The 20,093-nt window shown below is 39.7% G+C and overlaps 1 protein-coding gene and 1 long non-coding RNA gene across 3 annotated transcripts in view; one reads left to right on the top strand and one right to left on the bottom strand.

Moving 5' to 3' along the window:
- Positions 1-7,732: 7,732 nt before the first annotated feature.
- LOC117771971 lies at positions 7,733-10,037 on the top strand. Its single transcript, XR_004615680.1, has 2 exons — positions 7,733-9,482; positions 9,542-10,037. It is a non-coding gene; the product is annotated as an uncharacterized LOC117771971 (long non-coding RNA).
- A 1,044-nt stretch (positions 10,038-11,081) lies between these two features.
- The window catches only part of mef2ca (myocyte enhancer factor 2ca), a 29,488-nt gene continuing 20,476 nt past the window's right edge, over positions 11,082-20,093 (bottom strand). The window contains exons 5-11 of one of the 2 annotated variants that reach the window (XM_034602823.1): positions 15,679-15,822; positions 15,399-15,588; positions 15,258-15,302; positions 14,204-14,370; positions 12,961-13,090; positions 12,739-12,862; positions 11,082-11,884 (exon numbers count right to left, since the gene is read on the bottom strand). In XM_034602823.1, coding sequence (XP_034458714.1) covers positions 11,536-11,884; positions 12,739-12,862; positions 12,961-13,090; positions 14,204-14,370; positions 15,258-15,302; positions 15,399-15,588; positions 15,679-15,822 — 1,149 coding nt within the window. In that variant the 3' untranslated portion in view covers positions 11,082-11,535. Of the gene's footprint in view, positions 11,885-12,738; positions 12,863-12,960; positions 13,091-14,203; positions 14,371-15,257; positions 15,303-15,398; positions 15,592-15,678; positions 15,823-20,093 lie in introns of both variants that reach the window. The other variant, XM_034602822.1, reaches the window with a different exon arrangement.

The following is a 20,093-nucleotide window of genomic DNA, read 5'->3' as shown; positions in this document are numbered from 1 at the left end:
CCTACAGTATACAGGCTTCCAGTAGTAATGTTCGATAAAGTATTTCCAGTTCAATTCAAATCCGGAAATAGAGACCATATACTCACACTTACACACATATATTAGATGAAAGAATAGGACATAATTACACCAGCCGTGTGTGTGTTTTTAGAGTTTAACAGGGATTGGTTGTATGTCAGGGACTCCTGAGGGAACAACTCATCAGCACTTCATGATCACTCACTGAAGACTTTAACCTTCATTTGATATCTTTGACACTAAGGAGTGCTTAATGGTCAGCAGACCATCGCCTCCAAAGGCAGAGACCAGGCTGCCACTGTCGCTGCTGGTAATTGTGGTACCCAGAGGCTGAACCCTACAGTTTTCACCAATACCACCTAAACAAAATGTCCCGTTCTTCAACACTTTGAGTGATGAAAACAAATATTGGAGGGACTGCCATGAAATTTGGTAAAGACATCGGATCTGCCCTAAACTAAATCCACCTACGAGCAGTTTTAAAGCTCCCTGAGTGTGTGTTTAATCCCTTAAAACAACAATTCACACTTTTATTGTTGGTTGGGACGTATAATCCCCCTTTTTTGTACGGATTAAACAAATAACATAATGCGTGTCAATCTGTGAGTTTGGAGATACTGGTAGGCGGAGTTTGTTTCCTGTATAGGCCTCTGTTGTTCCCAGACTTTACACTAAGCTATATGCTAACCTTCTCGTGGCTCGAGCTTCATATTGAGCGTACAGACATTACGTTGGTGTTTACTTCTCGTTTAATGGTAAGTGAGTATGCATATTTTCCCAGAATGCAGGAAAAGAAGCTAACTGCTGAGTAAGTCAAGTCTTAAGTCGTTCAGGTCCATTAAAGTTAACAATAACACCATGGCCAAAACTATAACCAATACTTATAATAATAATGTATCCGGATAATGGATCTGTATCTGATGGATAGTAAACATCCAGTTACAAGTACATCCTCGCTACGTGAACAGAACACTTTTATGTTAAGTCTAGTCTTCTTGTTTTGGGACTTTTTGGGCCCCATGAAGTGAGAAAAAATGTCTCAGTGCAGCTTTGTTGTCTCCATGGGAGACAAATGCTAAAACCCCTATCACATTTTGTTTCATGTGTGTTCACATTATAAGAATGAGGTCCTTCTTATGGCTAATTTGTTGTTTTAATGGGAGAGGAGGCCTTAACATTTTAGCAATAGAAATGTCCCCTTGTATCAGAACACTACCTAATATATTGAGTTAGATCTCAGATGAGAAGGGCTTTGCCAGCATTCAATGGAAATGCTTGTTTCATAGATTCAGGATGGCCAATCACAGTGGCTCTCTTGTTTAGCAGCTCTAATACACATGTTGCTATTTAAGCAGGGGGCAGTCATCAGCACCCACATCCTGCTTGGAATCAGTGAGAGCTCACACCAGTCTTTTCCACCAAAACTAACTGTATGAACTTCTCAAAGGTTGGCAACAGAAATGTCCCATGTCTCTTGTTAGGTGAATATGAGCTGACTAGTTGATGAGATAAACAGCTGGTGGAGCTGATCCTTCAGCCGCTGACAGTAAACCACTACAAAGGAGGTTAAGGTGATGAAAGAGTTGCAGTCAAAGTTCAACCGAGGACAGATCCAGTTTTCTCATCGCTCAGCACATACCTGATCTTTTCTTTTTTTTTAATGGTTCATGAACATCAGCGTTTCATCAACAAGAAAAAACGTGTTTGTGACAATTTGGCTTTTCTTCCCAGGTCGATTGACAGCAGGTGCACTTTGAGTTAGGTTTTCAGCCGCGGTGGAGGTAAGGTAAGGTAAATCCTCCGTTCTCATTCAGCCACTGCACATCCATGCATGTAAGCACACAGACCAGCACCTTGTTGGCTCAAGAGTTTTACCTCAACTCACGATTACGTAATGCTCTCAAGACACATGTGCACATGCCAAGAACAAAAACCTCCAGTATGCTGCACACAATGGTGAGAGGTCACATGAATAATGTTTTGGCTTCTAATAATACAGTCAGCCTCTGCCTGGCTGATAAACAGAACTGGTTTGAGCTGGATGAAGACACTCAAGCGCAGACAGACACACAAAGAGACAGACTGGCAGCACATTCTTTAAACGGCTCATATTCATAAAGCTTCCCCGGTACAATGTTGCTCCTGGTGATGACGTTGTTAGAATTATTACATTTCCTAGGAAGTTCCCTTCACAGTTCAGACTAGTTCTGGTAAAAATAGAAGTGATTCAAGAGACATGTCAGCTCCTAAGAAAGCTGCTAAGGTGAAGAACGGTTGGTAGTAGGACTTTCTGAAGCAGAGGACTGTTAACTGTTACTAAGTTAACTTTAGTAAGTTAACTGTTAGTACATTTATTAAGTGAGTTAACTATCAGTAAGTTAACATAAGTAAGTAAGTTGACTTACTAAATTAACTTTAGTGAGTAATTTAACTTTAGTAAGTTAATTGTTACCTAGTTAACTTTAGTAAGTAAGTTAACTGTCAGTAAGCTAACTGTTATTAAGGTAACTTTGGTAAGTAAGTTAAATTAAGTACAGTTAACTTGAACATCATTTGGAGCCAGAGTCTCCACAGTAGTGACAGTGGAGGGGAGCCACTGTACAGAGGATCCACTAATGACCCCCCCGACCAGCAGCGAGACAATCTCAGCTGCCAATCATGAAGCTTGGTTAGTGTAGTGTTCAATGATGTAACGTGGAACCTTGAAGGATACAAAATATAAAAATGAACAACGGCGCTTAACAGAAAAAGGTTCTGCACCCCTATAGGAAATGCATCACCAAGCCGTACCACACGCTCCACACAGCTCTTCATCCTAATTAACGTTTCAGTTCATTGCTTTGCTCAGAAAATGTTCCTAAATCACTCCAAGGCTTGGATCCATTCATTGTATGGCTCAGTGTATTCTCTGAATATTTGTGAATACAGCCACTGGCCATGAGAGATAAAACCTTATTACTGTCACTGCTGACTGAGAAAGGTGTTGAGTGTTTTGTTTTGTACTTGAGTTATTGAATTGCCTGTCACTTGATCCTCTGGAAGGTGTTAGAATAAAAGGCTTCAACAGAGACACGACAATGTTTTCTATGTATGTATATGTATATATATATATATATATATGTCATGTTTACTAAAGTCATATTTGCCTGCATTAGTTGGTTTTGCTTGTTTGTTCAAGTTGCATGTGAATCAGAAATGCCCGTGGACATTCATCAGACGTGCACACACCACAAACAAGGTACTTCGCAGGCATCTGGGCTGACGTCCAACTCCCAGGGCGTCCTTGATGACTTCTAAACACAGCTCAGCAGTGGCCACTGTGTGTGGATCGGCTCTTTCTGATAAAACAAAATAAAAATAACTTTATTTTCATTCACGTTGAACCCATGCATGGTTAAAATGGAAACGCACATTCACACATCTCATTAATTAAGTTATCGAACACAGTTGCTCAAATCAATTTGCTGTGTTACATTACATTACATTTCATTTAGCTGACGCTTTTATCCAAAGCCACTTACAATAAGTGCATTCAACCATGAGGGTACAAACCCAAGTGTGAAAACTGTCTGAAACCTTCGCCCTTTATCCTGGCATCCAGTTCATCTGCCGACAGCCAGCCAACAATCTATGGCCATTATCCAGACTGCCAAAAATAAACACCAGCCACCAGCATCCATCCCGAAGCCGAGACACTGAACTTATGAGCGGTTTGTACTCTAAAGCTCTGCTTTTCTACTGTAAGTCACAGGTCAGGAGTGAGTCGACACAGCAGTGTGGATAAACTGTGGAGACGTTTTCATTGGGTGTGACACAACATGCTTTCATTCAGGGTTGCAGCGCAGCTCAATGCATCACATGACCGTTGCTAAAATTCAATATTGACATGAATAAGCTGATAATACAAAATACGTTGGTGCTGTTTGATCACAAGTCAGTTCAGAATTTATTGTGCTCTGTCTATGTTCTAAAAATTGTATTGCTAAATGTGTTTCAACAGTATCAGCATTTTGAGGATTATTCAAATAAAATATTGTTAAAAAACAAAATAGGAAAGAAGCTTTATATGTCAGTGTGGACTATTACTACTGCTTAACAGCAATCACTTTACACAAGTGCAGTTGAGCTGTGAATAAACACATGAAGCAGTCCTCTCCCCAGTCCTCATGTTAGTTATTCCAGACACCTGTGAAGATAAGACCGGTGGAAAAGTGACCAAATTTCACATCAGGCTGCTTTCTTCTTCTTTCTTCATTTGTAGTTGTTTTTTGACCTGCTAAAATGAGAGGAGGGTGTGACTGACTGGGCAGAACAATCCCACCTCACTGTGGACGCTGGGGACACATCTCCACACCAGGTGTACATGTCAGGTTTAAAATAAGATGTAGATGCAATCTGGACACGAGACAGGCCGTAAATGGAGCGGCCGTTTTAAGGAAGCCTCGTAAAAGTGCTGAGAGTTTAGAGGTTAAGTCTGAATGGAGAAATGTGCGAAAACTAAACTTTGAAGAAGTTAGAGAAACTGTATGAAGCCCACAGTGTGAAGAACTTCACTTACCTGCCACTATTTTATCAGATGGATTAAGGGCCCAGTCACACCTGTGCAAATACAGAGCGAGTACGGGGGGGTCAAAGTTCACCGAAGTTGAACTCCAGGCGAAGACACACTGTGATCTCCATACATATTTTATTCACCTCCTCACTTATACAGGTACTGACAATTTTATTAAAATCTATTTAAAACAGACTTTTAATGATGACAGAGATACCTGAAATCATTGGTCGATCAACAGAAAATGACCAGGAATCTATTTCATTTGTCGAATAATAGTTTGAATCTACTTTTTAACTCAGTGTCACAAACCTTTTGTGTGTGAGGTTTTGCTGCTTTTCTCAGTGATGGTTAAGTGTAATTGTACTGTGAAGGAAACTTACATTTTACAGACCAAATGACTGATGGAGACCAGAATTGTCAGATAAAGCGAAAAATCGACATAATTATTAGTTTCAACCCTGTTAAATTGGGTGATTTGGTATTTTCACTCTTTCAGCTGTCCACGAATAAGAGGAAAGTGATGAGGAGTCTGTGCTGCCCCCTGGCTGTTGGTCTGTCGCTGCAACACACTTGATCATTATGTGGTCGGGTGAAGTTGAGCAATTCCTTTGGCCTTTAAACCCTGCATGTGGAAACAAAGTTTACCCCCCTTACATCATTAAACACCACATGGTCCCAGAAGTAGGAGGTGGGCTGACTCCTCAGTAGCTGCGCTGTTAACACGTGACAGAGTCAGCATCAGTGTGTGTGTCAACTGAAGCTGAGTTAGTCGTTTAGACACGTTGTCACTGGGTTTAACAGTGAATATTAGTCGTGATTATAATAGTTATCTGTGGGTCACTGCTTCATATCTGATACTGGTTATGAAAACACAACAGTCCCTGATACTCATGTATAGGACTGGTTCATTTGTACTGTACTTCACTTGGCTGTATTTTGCATTTTATCTCTTCTATGGCCTGCACAAGGTTATTTATTTTTTTAACTCATTTTTTATTTAGTTTTCAACAACATAACAACATGCACTTTCAGACAGTTACTTTCTTTGTCCATTTTTCAACTGTATATAGTTGGTATACATGATATTCAGGTACAGTGTATTTCTCTTCTTTTTGATGGGATATCATGTTTAATAAGCGTCGTAAGTTATCACCATAGTATCTTCCAGTGATGAATCCCGTCTGATCCGGGTGGATGATTTCAGTGATTATATGACTGACTCTTCTCGCTAAGATTGCTGTTAGAATGCGCAGATCCCCGTTCAGCAGCGATGTCGGCCTATAGGATTGGCACTCTGTGGGGTCTTTACCTTCTTTATGAAAATTCATTAATATATCCGTCTGGTCCTGGGCTTTTATCTATTATTGATCTCCCATTCCTCAATAGGCTCATCTAATTCCTTAGCTGCTGGTTCTGTCAGTTCAGTTCATTTTATAGGGTTTAGGAACTCTGTAGGTTTTGCATCATCAGAGCAGGTATCTGTATTTTTGTATAAAGATTCGTAAAACTCAGCAAAGGATTCTGCTATTTTATCTGGTTTTGTAACAAACGTTTCTTTTGATTTTATTTTCTGTACTGTATTAGATGATTGCTGTTTTCTTAATCTAAATGCTAATAATCTGCTTGCCTTGTTACCGTGTTCATAGTATCTTTGGTTTGTGAATCTTAAACTTCCCTCAATTTGATCTGATAGTAGGCTGTTGAGTTCTCTCCGGGTTGCGTTTAGGTCATTTAGGAGACTGGCCGACGCCCATTGTTTATGTTTATGTTCCAAATCTTTTATATTATCTTCCAATTCTCTGTTTAGCCTCTTTTCCTCTTCTCCTAGCACATGCAAATGAGATAATACGGCTCCTTTTTGTTTTTGAGGCAAATATATTAAAAAAATTGACAAACTAATCAAACACATGTTCTAATTTTCTAAAATTAAGCCAGAATAAAAAGATTATTTCTACCGATGTCATATACTTTTTCAAAAATGTACATATAGACATCCATCCTTGAAATCACAATTGTGTGATACGCTCCAAATTACTTCATTATTATATTGTTACATTTTGCAATAGTTTGATGCATTGTGAATTAAAAAAAGCTGTGTCCCATGAGACGTTCTCTGCGTGATGATGATGTGTAGAGAAACCCTGTGTTCTTCATAATATTTAAAGGTCCAGTGTGTAGGATTAAACATTCATGATGTTTTCATTATTGTATATAATATAATCATTTGAATTTACGTCTACATTAGGAGCAGGTCTTCCTCCACAGGGTCCGCCATGTTTCACCATTAGGTTTCTACAGTAGCTCAGAATGGACAAACTATATGAGGGCTGAAGAGCGCGGCATGTTTTCACATAACCTGAGGGCCACTGTAGTTCGTCCTACAGGGTTCTTAGAAAGCCGCAAAAATAATGAATCAGTCAAGGCCATAAACTAAACATTGACCAAACGGTTGTAGACTGACGCGATTAGGCCTCTTCTCTAAGAGGAAACAGAGAACGAGCATATTTAATTTAATTTATAATTGTGTAGCGCCTTTCAATGGACACAAGGACTCTTTACATATTTATGAGGACAAAGACAAAGTAGTGCATCTCTAGTCTTGATGAACACTCAAAGCACTTTACAGTACAGTTTGCCATTCACCCATCCACACACACATTCATACAGTGCATCTATTAGCAGCACTTTTGTTTCCTATGAGGGGCAATTCGGGGTTCAGCATCCTGCCCAAAGACACTTCGGCATGCGGATGGGGAAGACTGGGGATCGAACTGCCGACCTTCTGGTTGGAGAACCTCAGCCACAGGGGTAGAGCCACCCCGTATTGCAAATCTCAATTGGCAGAGCGTTCTGGAGGGTGGGGGCCGAATGTCTGCAATCTGGTGTTGGGGATGGTGAGCAGACTCCAGTTGAAGGATCAGACAATCCAGAGTTGCCGAGTTCGACAGTGGATCGCTATAGCTGTGAGTATTCCCACCTAGAACCTAAGTGTTACTTCAAATGTCCTTTCTGTCAGGAACTTTTTAAAGAACAGGGTTTGAACTGCATCAACTCACAGAAACAAACATTTTCAGTATATTTTGAGGTGATGTATAATATGTTCATGTTAATAAATTAACAAATCAAATAACAGCTGTAAGTTCTGGTCATTTACATATTTTTAATATATATATTTATGTTTTCCTGCTGAAATCTCTGGCATGAAATAAAAACTAGTGTGCAGTAGAAAGTGAGGAAGCAATGATAACAAACCACACAGAGACATTTGTAACAGAGCCTGTATATTTAAAGTTTTCTTTTTCCTGCAAAATACAAATACAACCACTTTTCTGAGTGAGGGAACCGCTGTACATGATTTGCGACAACAGAGGTGCACTGTATTTCTCTTCTGAGAATCAATGTCTCCAAGTGGCGACAAAGGCCAGCTTATGCCGCTAACAATCTCTTAGAGTATTTTACTTACGCAGTTACTCAAGCACTCGTGCGTGGAAAGAGGGGAAAATGCAGCCCAGGGGTGTACATTTAAAGTACAGAGGACATTCAGTGACGTCACCAGATAAAAATAACTTCAAATCATTTCATCAGGGCTTTTTAAGCACGGATTTGACAAAGTCCAGGCAGTTACAGATTAAAGAAATCAAACCAAAAACACAAGTATACAGGGTATTTCACACTTTGGTTAGTTTACACTCCACCGTTCCACGTGCTCCTCCACCCATCGACTCAACCTGAAGCCTGAGGACGAGCTCCTGGCCCTGTCCCTCAGTGAGCTGTGTTAGGCTGAGTCAGGTGTGGTGCAGTAAGACGGAAGCCGACCAACCCGGAGACTCCAGTCATCATAGAAGAAAAGGAGTGCAGGAGGAAATACATCTGGGCTCTGCCCTGGTTTTTTTCATCGTTTTTTTTAAACAGCATCATAAAGTAGTTTGTAACTCAACAGCAGCGTCTTTCAAACTAGAACAGCTAAAGGGATTTGAATGAGTGAATTTAGTCACTGGATTTACAGTAAACTGGGCACGTGGAGTGCAGAACTGTGGCTGAGGGTTTGTGCTCCAAATATACAGCTCTTAAACCAAAATATTCAAATGTGAACAACCCTTAGCCACTTCTGTCACTTTAAAAGTACAAAAATGTGGATATCAGAGCCTAAACTACTGTTCATCCTGCTGCGACTGGTGTCAGACCGTGTTGAGGTACAAGGCACAGATTATTGATATACGTCCTAAATACCTTTCAACAACATGCAGTGGTGGAAGCAACTGTTTACTCGAGTCTGACAATACAGAACTTATACTAAAGTAGGATTTTGAGTACATGACTTCTGTTGTACTGGTGTTTTTACTTGAGTATCTCTTCCACCACTGCAGATGTAATGGTGATGTGGAGAAGGGCAGATTGTCTTCTGTGCTCTGTGAGATGATGTTGGCTCTGACACCAGCGACACAGCGGATTTTAAAGGGGATCTGTACTTCACTTTACAGCTAACTTAAAATCTGCCAGAATCTTTGTTAAAAAATGGTTTGCACATGTTCTTCATGTTTGTATATTGTTATCAAATTAAATAAAGCTGCACACATCCAAAAATATCAATTCGATGTAAGGAAGGAAGCTCTCTTTTTAAACCCAACACAATAAAGTTTGTGCAGTGTAACAGCATTGTCCAGTTGTATATGGCTTTTAGTGTGACTGGAGCGAGACTGAACTCCCTCTCTGTGTAATTCACCACTCCAGTCGTTACATAAACCCACAGACGCTGTTGATTTTATATGAAAATTATGCAGGTTGTGGTGTATGGACGCAAGAGAAGCCATATACATTTTCTAGACAAATGATTACCAAATTGTGACCTGTAACCACTATAGAATACTTAACATTTAAATTTAAATTCCATCGCATTAAATATTCAGATGTCTGTGTGAATTTATATAGTTTGTGTAAGGTTTAAAACACAGATTTCAGAAAGTCAAGTCAAAGAAAATTAAAAATGTTATCTTCAATTTTAGCATTTGCAGAGCTGAGACGATTTGGTCAATTAGTCAGTTTGAGTTAGTTTAAAAATATAATTTCAGAGGAAGATTATGAAGCAATGTGAATTCATATAGATGCTTAAACTTCCCGTTATATGTTTAAATGCAATTCAAATTGATAACTTTATGATTACTTATCTTTGTTTACTTAAAAACAAACATCTTAAATATTAATTTATTTATTCTTCCTTTTTTCAATCCTCACCACTTTTATTTTGTTTTGAAGTTCTACATCCCTGATTATTCATTGGTGTATTTAGTTAGTAATAAATGTCCTATTTCTCCTTCACAGCATGTGAGCCAGATCTGAAGTGCAAATCCATACATTTTAAAATGAACAAGTAAGTATTAAGTAGTGGTTACTTTTCAGTTCCTCTGTAAAAAAAAGTAAAAGATTAACATGACTTTTGATTCCATATACGTTTGTGTTGTTGGATTGCATCCACCAAAATAATAAAAAAATAAAAATCCTCATTTTTTTCTAACAGTGCTCTGAAAACTACTTACTAACTCTGATTTGTTTCTTCACATCAAAGCTTCTTTTCTATGCAACCTGTTGCAAATAAGTTTCTAATCGTCCTCAGTCAACATTTCTCTTACACCTCTACATTTCTCCACCTCCCTCTCTCTCCTACTGTACCTACTCAAGCTCTCTCTTTCTACCTCTTTTATTTGCCAGACTTTACCTTCCATACGTTTTCGAAATGTGCCTTTAGGTTTCTGTGTGTGCACACATGTTGAACCTGCAACACGGCATGTACTGTATGAGGTGGTGACGCTAAGCGCTTCACCTCAGCACGCCTGCTCTCATGGCTCCAATGATCCACATCTCATTAAGTAGCTTCACCGTTCAGAGTACCAGACTTATTCACTTTACCTTTGTTAGTTTGCATACATGTGCACATCTGTGAATGTGCATTAAACATACTTGCTATTTACTTAACCCCCCCCCCCACGATCCCCAAACACACACAAAGCCAACATTGCATGTATACCATCAGCCCTTCCAGCCACTTCAGTACATGTTGGTGTGAAATGACATCCTGCATTAAACTGTTTGTGTAAAACATGTAAGAAATAGTCTTTAGAACAGCCACACTCACTGACTGTGTCAAAAACATCTAAGGAGAAATTACCCACTTTGCTTTAAGTTAATTTCAGTGTATTTATACCCATTACTCATTCTCTTCAATGCACTAAAGCAGGCAAAAGTTGCTATTCCTTAACACGCCCTGCATAATAAGCATCACATTAATCATGGATTTAAGTGGTTTACTGATAAGTTGAGTTATTTGGAATAAAAATCAATGATCTGCATCTGTTGATGTTTATGCTATATCATAATTCTGGTATTTCATCCCATGTAAGTATTACGATTAAGGTTTGAAAGAATCACACTAAGGTTAATATTTAACTGCTGAATCGATCACCTACATGAATTGGGCGATTTTGACCTTTTGTGTTTGTATCTCATATTCTAAGATTATTGCACATTTCCAAAATATATTTCATTTTTCTGGCCTTGGATGTTATGAAATTATTTTTTTCATTATTTCTATCCTTGCACTAAAATCACTAAAATGTCACCCTTTACCTCTTCTAAGAACAGTTGGGTGTCAACTCCCCTTAATCTTCCGTTTTGATGAGATGTTTTTGACACAGCTTTCAAAGTATAAAAACCATATCTTACAAGTTCTGTTCACCAGTTGTGATCTTCCAGGAGTCATTGCTCTAGTGTACAGAACATGTTGTAAATACAGCAGAGCATCACTGTATCACTGTCTGACTCTGCCCGCCCCCCCCTCACGTACATGTTACCATTACACATATAGCACACCCACTCGGTACAATAAGAATTTGATTATAATAATAATAATAACACTATAAGGTAACTTTACTAACATCCCTTCCCCTCTGGTTGTAGACCGGCCCCCATCATGTCGCCCAGCCCTCTGATAGCCTCATCCGTTTGACTGAGGGGCTGTGGCGCTCCTCCTGACTGGACAGAGGTCGGAGTAGGAAGCCGTCGCTGCCGTGATAATCCTCACGCTCCTCGCTGCCTTCATACGAGCTCCCGCAGCTGGATGCGCTGTCACCGGGGGAGCGGCCCGATTCGTTGGGACCCCTGGCAGAGGTAGAGTATCCAGCCGTGGTCACGCCTCCTCCGAGTCCTGTGCCGACCATGGCAATGCTCCGGTCTCTGGGAGGAGAAGCTGGCTCAGACTTGATGTGTAGGTTCTGATGACCGGAGTTGAGGTTTAGGTTGGAGTTCTGACACAAGTTTCTGTGGGACAAGAGAGTTTTTTTAATTAATCTGTTGCATGTTTTAATCATCTGTCCCAAACAGAACCTGCTGAATATAAACTCACACTGTATGGGTCACACCCTGAATGTACACACTCAACCCACAGGCAACTTTTGTCCAGTAACAACTCCTGCAAATTTTATGTGATTTTGATCCCAGTATTCCCACATGTTCTCCCTCCTCACCCTCCCACTCACCTGCCACACTGCCCCCACTGCTAAGAAAAAATCCTAGAGGAAAGACTGTATCCATTTTTTTAAATCAAAATATTCTATTAATAATACAAACTCATCTAAACACATTCATAGTATTATTATTTTATGAATACCCATCAAAACAACTTTGATAATTTAAAAATTCCTCTATAATCTGCTCATAAAATCATCAACATTTGTGTCATCTATGTTCTAAATGAATAACCATGGGCATTACATTGAGCTTTGAGTAACCCCACAATAGAGATTCAGTAATCTTGGGTTAACCATATGGAATTTAAACAAACTCCTTCATTTTTAAACTAAACAACCTTTAACCAATTCATATAGTTGTTTCCTATGTAAAAGTTGAAAAACAAATGAACTTAAATTCCCTATTAAGTATTGTATTTATGTGTGCAGACCAGGTTTAACGTAGAATGATTTACAAACAAATATGAAAAGGTATGATCAGATTACTTTTGATCTAAAGATTTTATAGAGATAGATTAAGTTATTGAATGCATTGAATTCTCTTCTGCCATGTGGTTTTTGTCATCTATCTTTTCCTTTTTATCTGAAAATATGTGTTTTATAATTTTTGCACCAAAACACGTTATTTTAATCAGAAACCCTTACCCCATGTGTCCGAGTGCTGGATGCTGCAGGTTCTGTATCTGCTGATGCTGCCAGCTTGTCATGGATCCGAGACCAGAACCACAAAATCCAGACAGAGAGGACAGGTCATTTCCGAGAGAGAACTCTGAAGAAAACAAAAAGAAATCTCTCCTCATTAAATGACTAGATGCTATATGAGGCAGCCGTCCTCTGTCTGCGGCCGTATGGTTCTGTAGTAATCACCTGTGCCATAAGAAGAGCTGAGTGTTGACGGATATCCGCCCATCCCCTGTCCAGGAAGAGTCGGAGCAGAGATGGACACTGCAGGAGTCGACAGCGTCTGAGCGGTCTGAGAGTGATTTATTCTCTGGTTCTGCACAAACAATGGAAATGAACATCTGTAAAACCTGAATCATTGAACACAAAGACACACTCAAAACAATGGACCAAACACTAAATGTTACTGTTCAGATAAGCTGCAGAGACATTTCATTTGAGTGGTTTCAGTAAAATCTCAGTGAAGCCCTGCAGTGCTGTTTATTAGGCAGGGTCACTCTGCTCGTAAATTCCCAACACTTGTGGAGCAATATACTCACTTGCAGCTGCTACAAAGGAGGCAACGGCTATTTTAATGTCTCCATGAAGAACACAGAGTGCAAAGTCAGTTTCTGAAAATTTGAGCCTAAAGCCAGATAATGGCAGGAGCTGTTGGAAACTGTGAGGTACGATCAAGAACATCCAAAACATGCTGCATGCTTGGTCAACCGGACACAGTCACAGCCGCAAAAACAATATATGAAACAGCTGGAAGTCAAAGCTAGCTTCCACAGACAACACTCTGCTGCCAAAGAGCATAAATTACTAAATGAATTCAAACAGGCAACATCAGATCCTTCAGGACTGAACGCTGTTCTGAGATCAGATGTACAGAGAGATATCGCTTGCCCTGATGGAACGCCAAAGGTAAACAGTTTGTACTGATTCAAACCTACAGTTGCCTCATTGCATCTAATGAAAATAGTCTAAAAACATCTTAACATTTTAACACAGGTACTACGTTTGGTTTCTTTTTAATACTAGGAACTGAGATCTAGGTTTTTCATGGAGGATATTTAGTATGTGTCTGTCAAATTTCAGGGAGGGAGGGAGGGAGGGCAACGACTACAGTGATTAACCTCGAACATTGTTCAGATTTCCGAGGATAAAAATTCTTAACTTTTTTTCTGCGGTCAGTGAAAAACGTCAATCTGCCCTGTGATGTACTGACCCCCAAACATCACCAGACTCAGAGCTTTTGCACCACATGTTCCCTTACATGCTACTTACCAACATGAGGTCAACGTCCTCACACTTGAAGGGCAGCATTAAAGCACAAACTAAAATTATTCCATGCATTAAAATAGTGTGCGTTTTGCGGTGAAATGAACAGAGTTAAAATCAAATGAATTTAAGTAAACAGGGGTGGAATGGAGAAGAAGGCACTCACAACAGTTGGCATGTTGTTGCACTTGTTGGAGGGCGGCATCAGCGTTCGGAGGTCAGGCTTACGGCTCATGCTCATCGAAGGAGGGCTCTTATCCTGCATGTTTTTGGAGACTCCTCCTGGAGACAGCAGCCCCGGGGAGGTGCAGTGGTTGCTGTAGCTGCCATTTCCTAGTGAGACACAAAAATGTATATTCATGTTTTAATTTCAATCCATTGATAAATTATCTTTGTTTCTGAAGGTTTGTGCATGCTTTATCCTTTCTCTCTGATTTAGAACCCAGCAGGTTGTTTGTTTGGAATAATAAGATTGTGATCTGCAGTTTTTTCTGTTTTAGGATTTTATTAATACATTTAATGTTTTTAGGATTTTTTTTATACTGTCATGATGTATTTATTGCTGTTACTTTTTATAACCATTCATATTTAGTTTAATTCATCATGTCATATTTTTGTCGGGTTGCAGTTCAGATCATTTTAGCGATTACTCTGCTGATTATTTTCTCAGTTTCTCACATACTCAATCTAATTTCCAAAACTCCAAAGTGACGTCTTCAAATGTTCTGCTGATCCCAACCCCCTTAAATAATGATAATGGTGAATCCTTATATTTAGGAAGCGGATCTGGAGACCTTTAAGATTTGGCTTTTTTTAATGACTTAAATGATTAAATGATTTCAAATAAGAGTTGTCAATAAGTTTCTGTTTTGGTTGTTACATTTCTGTGATTAATGATCACTAAGGTATCTTGACCAGGACACTAGTGTATAAGAGATCTTTAAAATCAGAGGTACATCTCATGATTAAATGTGTATGTAAAGATGTACCAGGGCTGCAAGTAATCATCATCATTACTATAATTGTTCGAGTCATCATTTAATGTATAAAATATCTGATTGGGCAGAAATTCCAGATTACAATTTTGAAATAATTAAAGGACATGTGATTAACTAATAGTGAAAATAGCTGCAGATTAATTTAATTTAACAATTTAACTGGTCACAAGTCCTGTGAAACTTATGTAGTGACTATGGAATATGATGCAGTTCCAGTCTTACCCACACTGGAGACCACAGTGCTCGTCAGCTCTGAGCCCATCAGTCCTACATAGACAAAAACAACACACACATGAGGTCAGACATCGAGGGGTCAAGAGTAGGGATTCTTTACTTAGGATTATGTAGTTATATCATACATACCTGCATTTCCAGTGCTAGAGGGCCGCTGAGGGGACATGCTGTTTCTCTGTAGGGAGGGGTGTGTGTGTGAGATGGGCAGCAGATTGTGGTTACCTAGACCACCTCCTATGCCTGGGTGGGAGTACAGCAGTCCGCTGGCATTACTGCCTGGGATGGACACTCCCATGTCATAGTTGGAGGGAGGCAGACCCTGCTGTGCAATTAAATTCAACAGTTAACATTATTGAGAATAAACATTCACACTGCTTAGATGGAAACACAGAGAATAATGAGAACTTACACAGATTCTCTGTCTGTTGATCATTAGGTCGATGTCATCATTGATTTTGCGGTATTTGTCGTCTGACTCTGGGCTCTGACCAGCAGAGTCATCTGCCTCGATGTCGGGGCTGTCGCAGCCGTTTAAACCCTTTTTACGCAGTGTCTGGTTAGAAGGGGTAAAAAAAAACATGACATGTAAAATCATAGAGATGACCACTGTATTTCACTGGTCAACAGGTGGCAGTGATGTTCCAAGATACAGTCAGTCATGGATCACATCAAGAGACAGTCTTTGAACAACCGACAAGTACTTCCTCAGTACCAGCTGCTGATTTAAGGTCACATATGATTTAGGTTTTTGATCTGTTAACTGCACTTTGTATTAAGATAATTGCTAAATTAAAATCAATGTATTATTTCTTGTGTATGTATGCTGCACAAATGTGAACCTATCCTTATAACAAAAAATGCTGCAGTGCATATTTCTACCACAAGAGAGCACCATATGAGAAGGTATCCCTTCAGTTTGCATCATCATCATCATCATCCAATAACTTTTTGAGCCAAACAAGCTGAGAATAAAGAGAAAGAACAATCAGACATGACACACATCGGAAACACAAAAATTATAAAACCTCCTGATACGTCTGACTTTCACTTCAGTTCATGTGTGGATTTGGCAAACATGTGCGTGACTCAAACGTCAGTAAGCTTCATGTAAGCATTGTAAAATCTCTCCTCTAACGCAGGTATCAGATGATGATGAAGCTGGTTGTGCTTACGTGTGTGTGTGTGTGTGTGTGTGTGTGTGTGTGTGTGTGTGTGTGTGTGGTTTGGCTCTCAGTGGCCTTGCTTCAGCACTTCACAGCCCATTAGTCCAGTCTGTCACTGGACACTGGAAGACTGTAGCGCACACACACCCACACACACACACACACACACACACACAGGACTCAGCGGTTGGCCCAGTGCAGCTATCCCACTCATCCCAGTCATGTCCACCTGTTTTGCTTTAGAGGCTTGGGGGTGAGAGGAGGGGGAGGAGAAGGGTGAGGCAGCTACCACCAATGCTAGTGTGGCTACTAGAGGGATGGCCGTAGAAGGCTATTTTTTACTCCTGTGCGCCTCTCGTCACTCCCATCCCTCCCTCACAATCTGTCAAATCTGGCTCTTCTACTAAAACATAAAACCGACTCCTCTAGCCTACTTTCCCCTCTTCAAACACGCACACTGTACACAGTGTCACTACTGCACACCCACTCCTTCCTCTTTCAATAAAAAAAACAAAAACAAGCACTTGAATGGGTTATGTTAACAAAGTACGTACCTTATAGTAAAACTACTCAATTACATGCAAAACTGTATTTAAAATTAGCCTTGAAGTTCAGAAACATTAAACAAAATGTATCACAGTAAAAGTACTTGACATGAACTGACATTGTTGAATCATTAATCCTGAATCATTAATGCTTCAGCAGCATTTTACAGCTTTGAGCTGCTTGGATATTTTAGTCCGCTGCTTCACAACCTAGAGGTCTGGTCCCTCCAAATGGTCACCAGATAAATTTGAGGGGTGGTGAGATGAACAAGTTCTGATTCACTTATCTAAATTTATTTTTACAGACTTTAATCTTTGCTTTGTGTGAAAATATGGAATCATTTCAACCTTGAATGGTTGTTTAAGGAGCACATATTAAGACCACTAGTAAAGGTAGCAATACCAATAAAGATACAACATTTTCTTATACCTGTAAATGAGTATTTCTACTTTATGCTACTTTATACTGTACTTACTTTATACTACGCTGCACTACATTTAAAGTGATAGAGAAGCATAAAATGCTACGAAATGAAAGAACAAGCCCTTAAGTCCTGTACTTGAGTAAATATTCTAAGTTACTTTACACCACTGGTCAGGAATGTGTGTGTCAGGGTGTGTATGGTGGCAGGTGGTTTGAACAGCTCTATGGAGGCACTGGAGACAGACAGGGAGGATGCCATAATACCATGCCAGCCTGCCCCCATAACTCCCCCCCCCCACACACACACACACTGCTCTTCCTCCTCCCACATCCATCTACACCTCCATCCGCACTACTTTTCTTTTCCATTGATTTTCTTTTCTCAGTTTCAGTTGCTTCCACTGCTCTCTCTATTTCGTGGGTGGTCTTCTCCTCCTGCTTCACCACTTCCACATCAAATGATGCTCGTATGTGCCTGCGTGCGCCAGGGAACATGACGTGCAACTTTTACACCATCCCACTACAACTGCTAAGCCAGAATTAGAGCAGCACATATTTATAGTAATAGTCCTACACTAAAGACATAAGAAATACCCTTTATTTAACAGTTAATTATGGTTTACATCCAAATTAACTGAAAACTGACATAATTTGTCATAAATAGAGCTAAAATTATTAGGATATTCCAAGTGAAAATAGTTCATAAATTGACGGCAACATCCATCTGAGTTTCTCAGAAGGACATACCTGTGTAGTTAATTCTTTATTTACTCAGATTCTTCATGACTTAGAGCTGCTAAACAATAAGATCTATTTATGGATCAGCACATATAACATTTAATTGTGGTCTACCAGCAATTCATCTGAATTAGTTAAACATTACAAATAACAATTAAAATAGTTCTTTCCAGGATATTATCATAACATGGGAGCAGAGAAGGAAAGTGCTTTAGACACTTTTATAGCTCCGTTAAAATGTTTAAAAAGGACAGTTTCATTTAGGCTATCTGTTTGAACAGACACTCAGTGCAGTGTTCAATACAACAGTGATTCATTTGAATAACCTCTGAAGAGCTGAAGAGGTAGAACCATATATCACCACCATTCAACACGCAAGCAAACAGTTATAAATAGTCAAAATCAGTTTGTCAGAATTCGGTGCTTCTCATTCATTCATTCGTTAATTGAGCCCGTCCACCACTTTGGGTTCAAACTGAAATATCTATTAAAATATTATGTACTGACATTAATGGTCACCAGAGGGAACCAAATAATTAAATCAAATGAATTGAAACATCTCCAATGGTTCTGAAAGCACCACCTGCTCTCAACTGTATCAACATCTGATCTAAATGTGTGAAAATATGGTTATAAAAATGTTACTTTTGTTTCCTCAGGTATGCGCAGTTCTGAAATATACACCTACTTATTTCAGAGGGGAATATTGTATTTTTACAGCGCTAGACCGCTACAAGTTACTTTTAAATTAAAGCATTTACATTCAAAATGTATTTAAAACAACACTCTCTTAAAGATAAAACCGTCATCAATTTGAATCTAATAATGTTAGCCAGAGTCAGTCACACACAATCTACTGCTAAACAAAGTACTTTTACATTTATCTTTATTTCTACTTAAGTAAGATTTTGAACATCTGACTTGTATTGGAGCTTTACACGTTGGAATTACCATAATCACTGACATATACCTACAGGAATTATTACACATACTTGAGCAGGATATCTAAGCAACAATCTTATTAGATGGAGTATATGAACACTGGACACAAACAGTTCCTCAGCTCCACAAATACAAAGTGGACTGGTCACAAGGGGAAAATGAAGGAGGGGACCTAAGACGTGGTTGCTCAGCTTTAAGTTGCTTCTCTTCCTTTTCTCTATTTTCCTCCTGTGGCTCACACAGTTACGCACACACTCAGTCATTCACAGGCAAACCACAGTCGCACACACTCACAGCCCGTCATGGCTATTCTTAGCTGTGTTCTGCGCTATTTTTAGACCACTACCGGTTTCCAGCCATTTAGCAGGGAGGGATCACAGCCAACACAAAGGAACTGGACTTAGTCCGTGAGCACATGCAAGCGTTGGCGTGTGCTTCAGTGTGTGCGCATGTGCACGCTCAGCTTTATTGAAAACTTCATCTGTTTCTAATCTAAAACAACATGGAGCCACAGAGAGCGAAAGAGAGCGAAAGAGAGAGAGAGAGAGAGAGAGAGAGAGAGAGAGAGAGAGAGAGAGAGAGAGAGAGTGACAGAGAGCAGAGTGGGCCAAAACAAAGTAAGGTTGACGGAGTAAAAGTGAAGAATGCAGAACTCCTCAGATTTATAAATAGCAGCAAAGTTCCCAGGCTAAATGAACACAATACAATAAGCTGATAGTTGTCTGACCTGCACTCTTTACACACCCACACACACACACACACACACACACACACACACACACACACACACACACACACACACACACACACACACACACACACACACACACACACACACACACACACACACACACACACACACACACAAGATAGGCACATGCCACCCCGCCACACAAGGAAAAAAAGAGATGACCAAAACAAAGGAGCCTCTCTTCTACTGAATTCCTGTCTGGCAGATAGTGTATTTCATTGGTGCAGAGCCTTTTCATAGCTACAGTATGTTGCTCTACTG

The sequence above is a fragment of the Hippoglossus hippoglossus genome, chromosome 12 (assembly GCF_009819705.1).
Source record: "Hippoglossus hippoglossus isolate fHipHip1 chromosome 12, fHipHip1.pri, whole genome shotgun sequence".
Classification (NCBI taxonomy): domain Eukaryota; kingdom Metazoa; phylum Chordata; class Actinopteri; order Pleuronectiformes; family Pleuronectidae; genus Hippoglossus; species Hippoglossus hippoglossus.
Note: the sequence above shows the minus strand (reverse complement) of the source record. Positions and strands in the feature narration are given on the sequence as shown.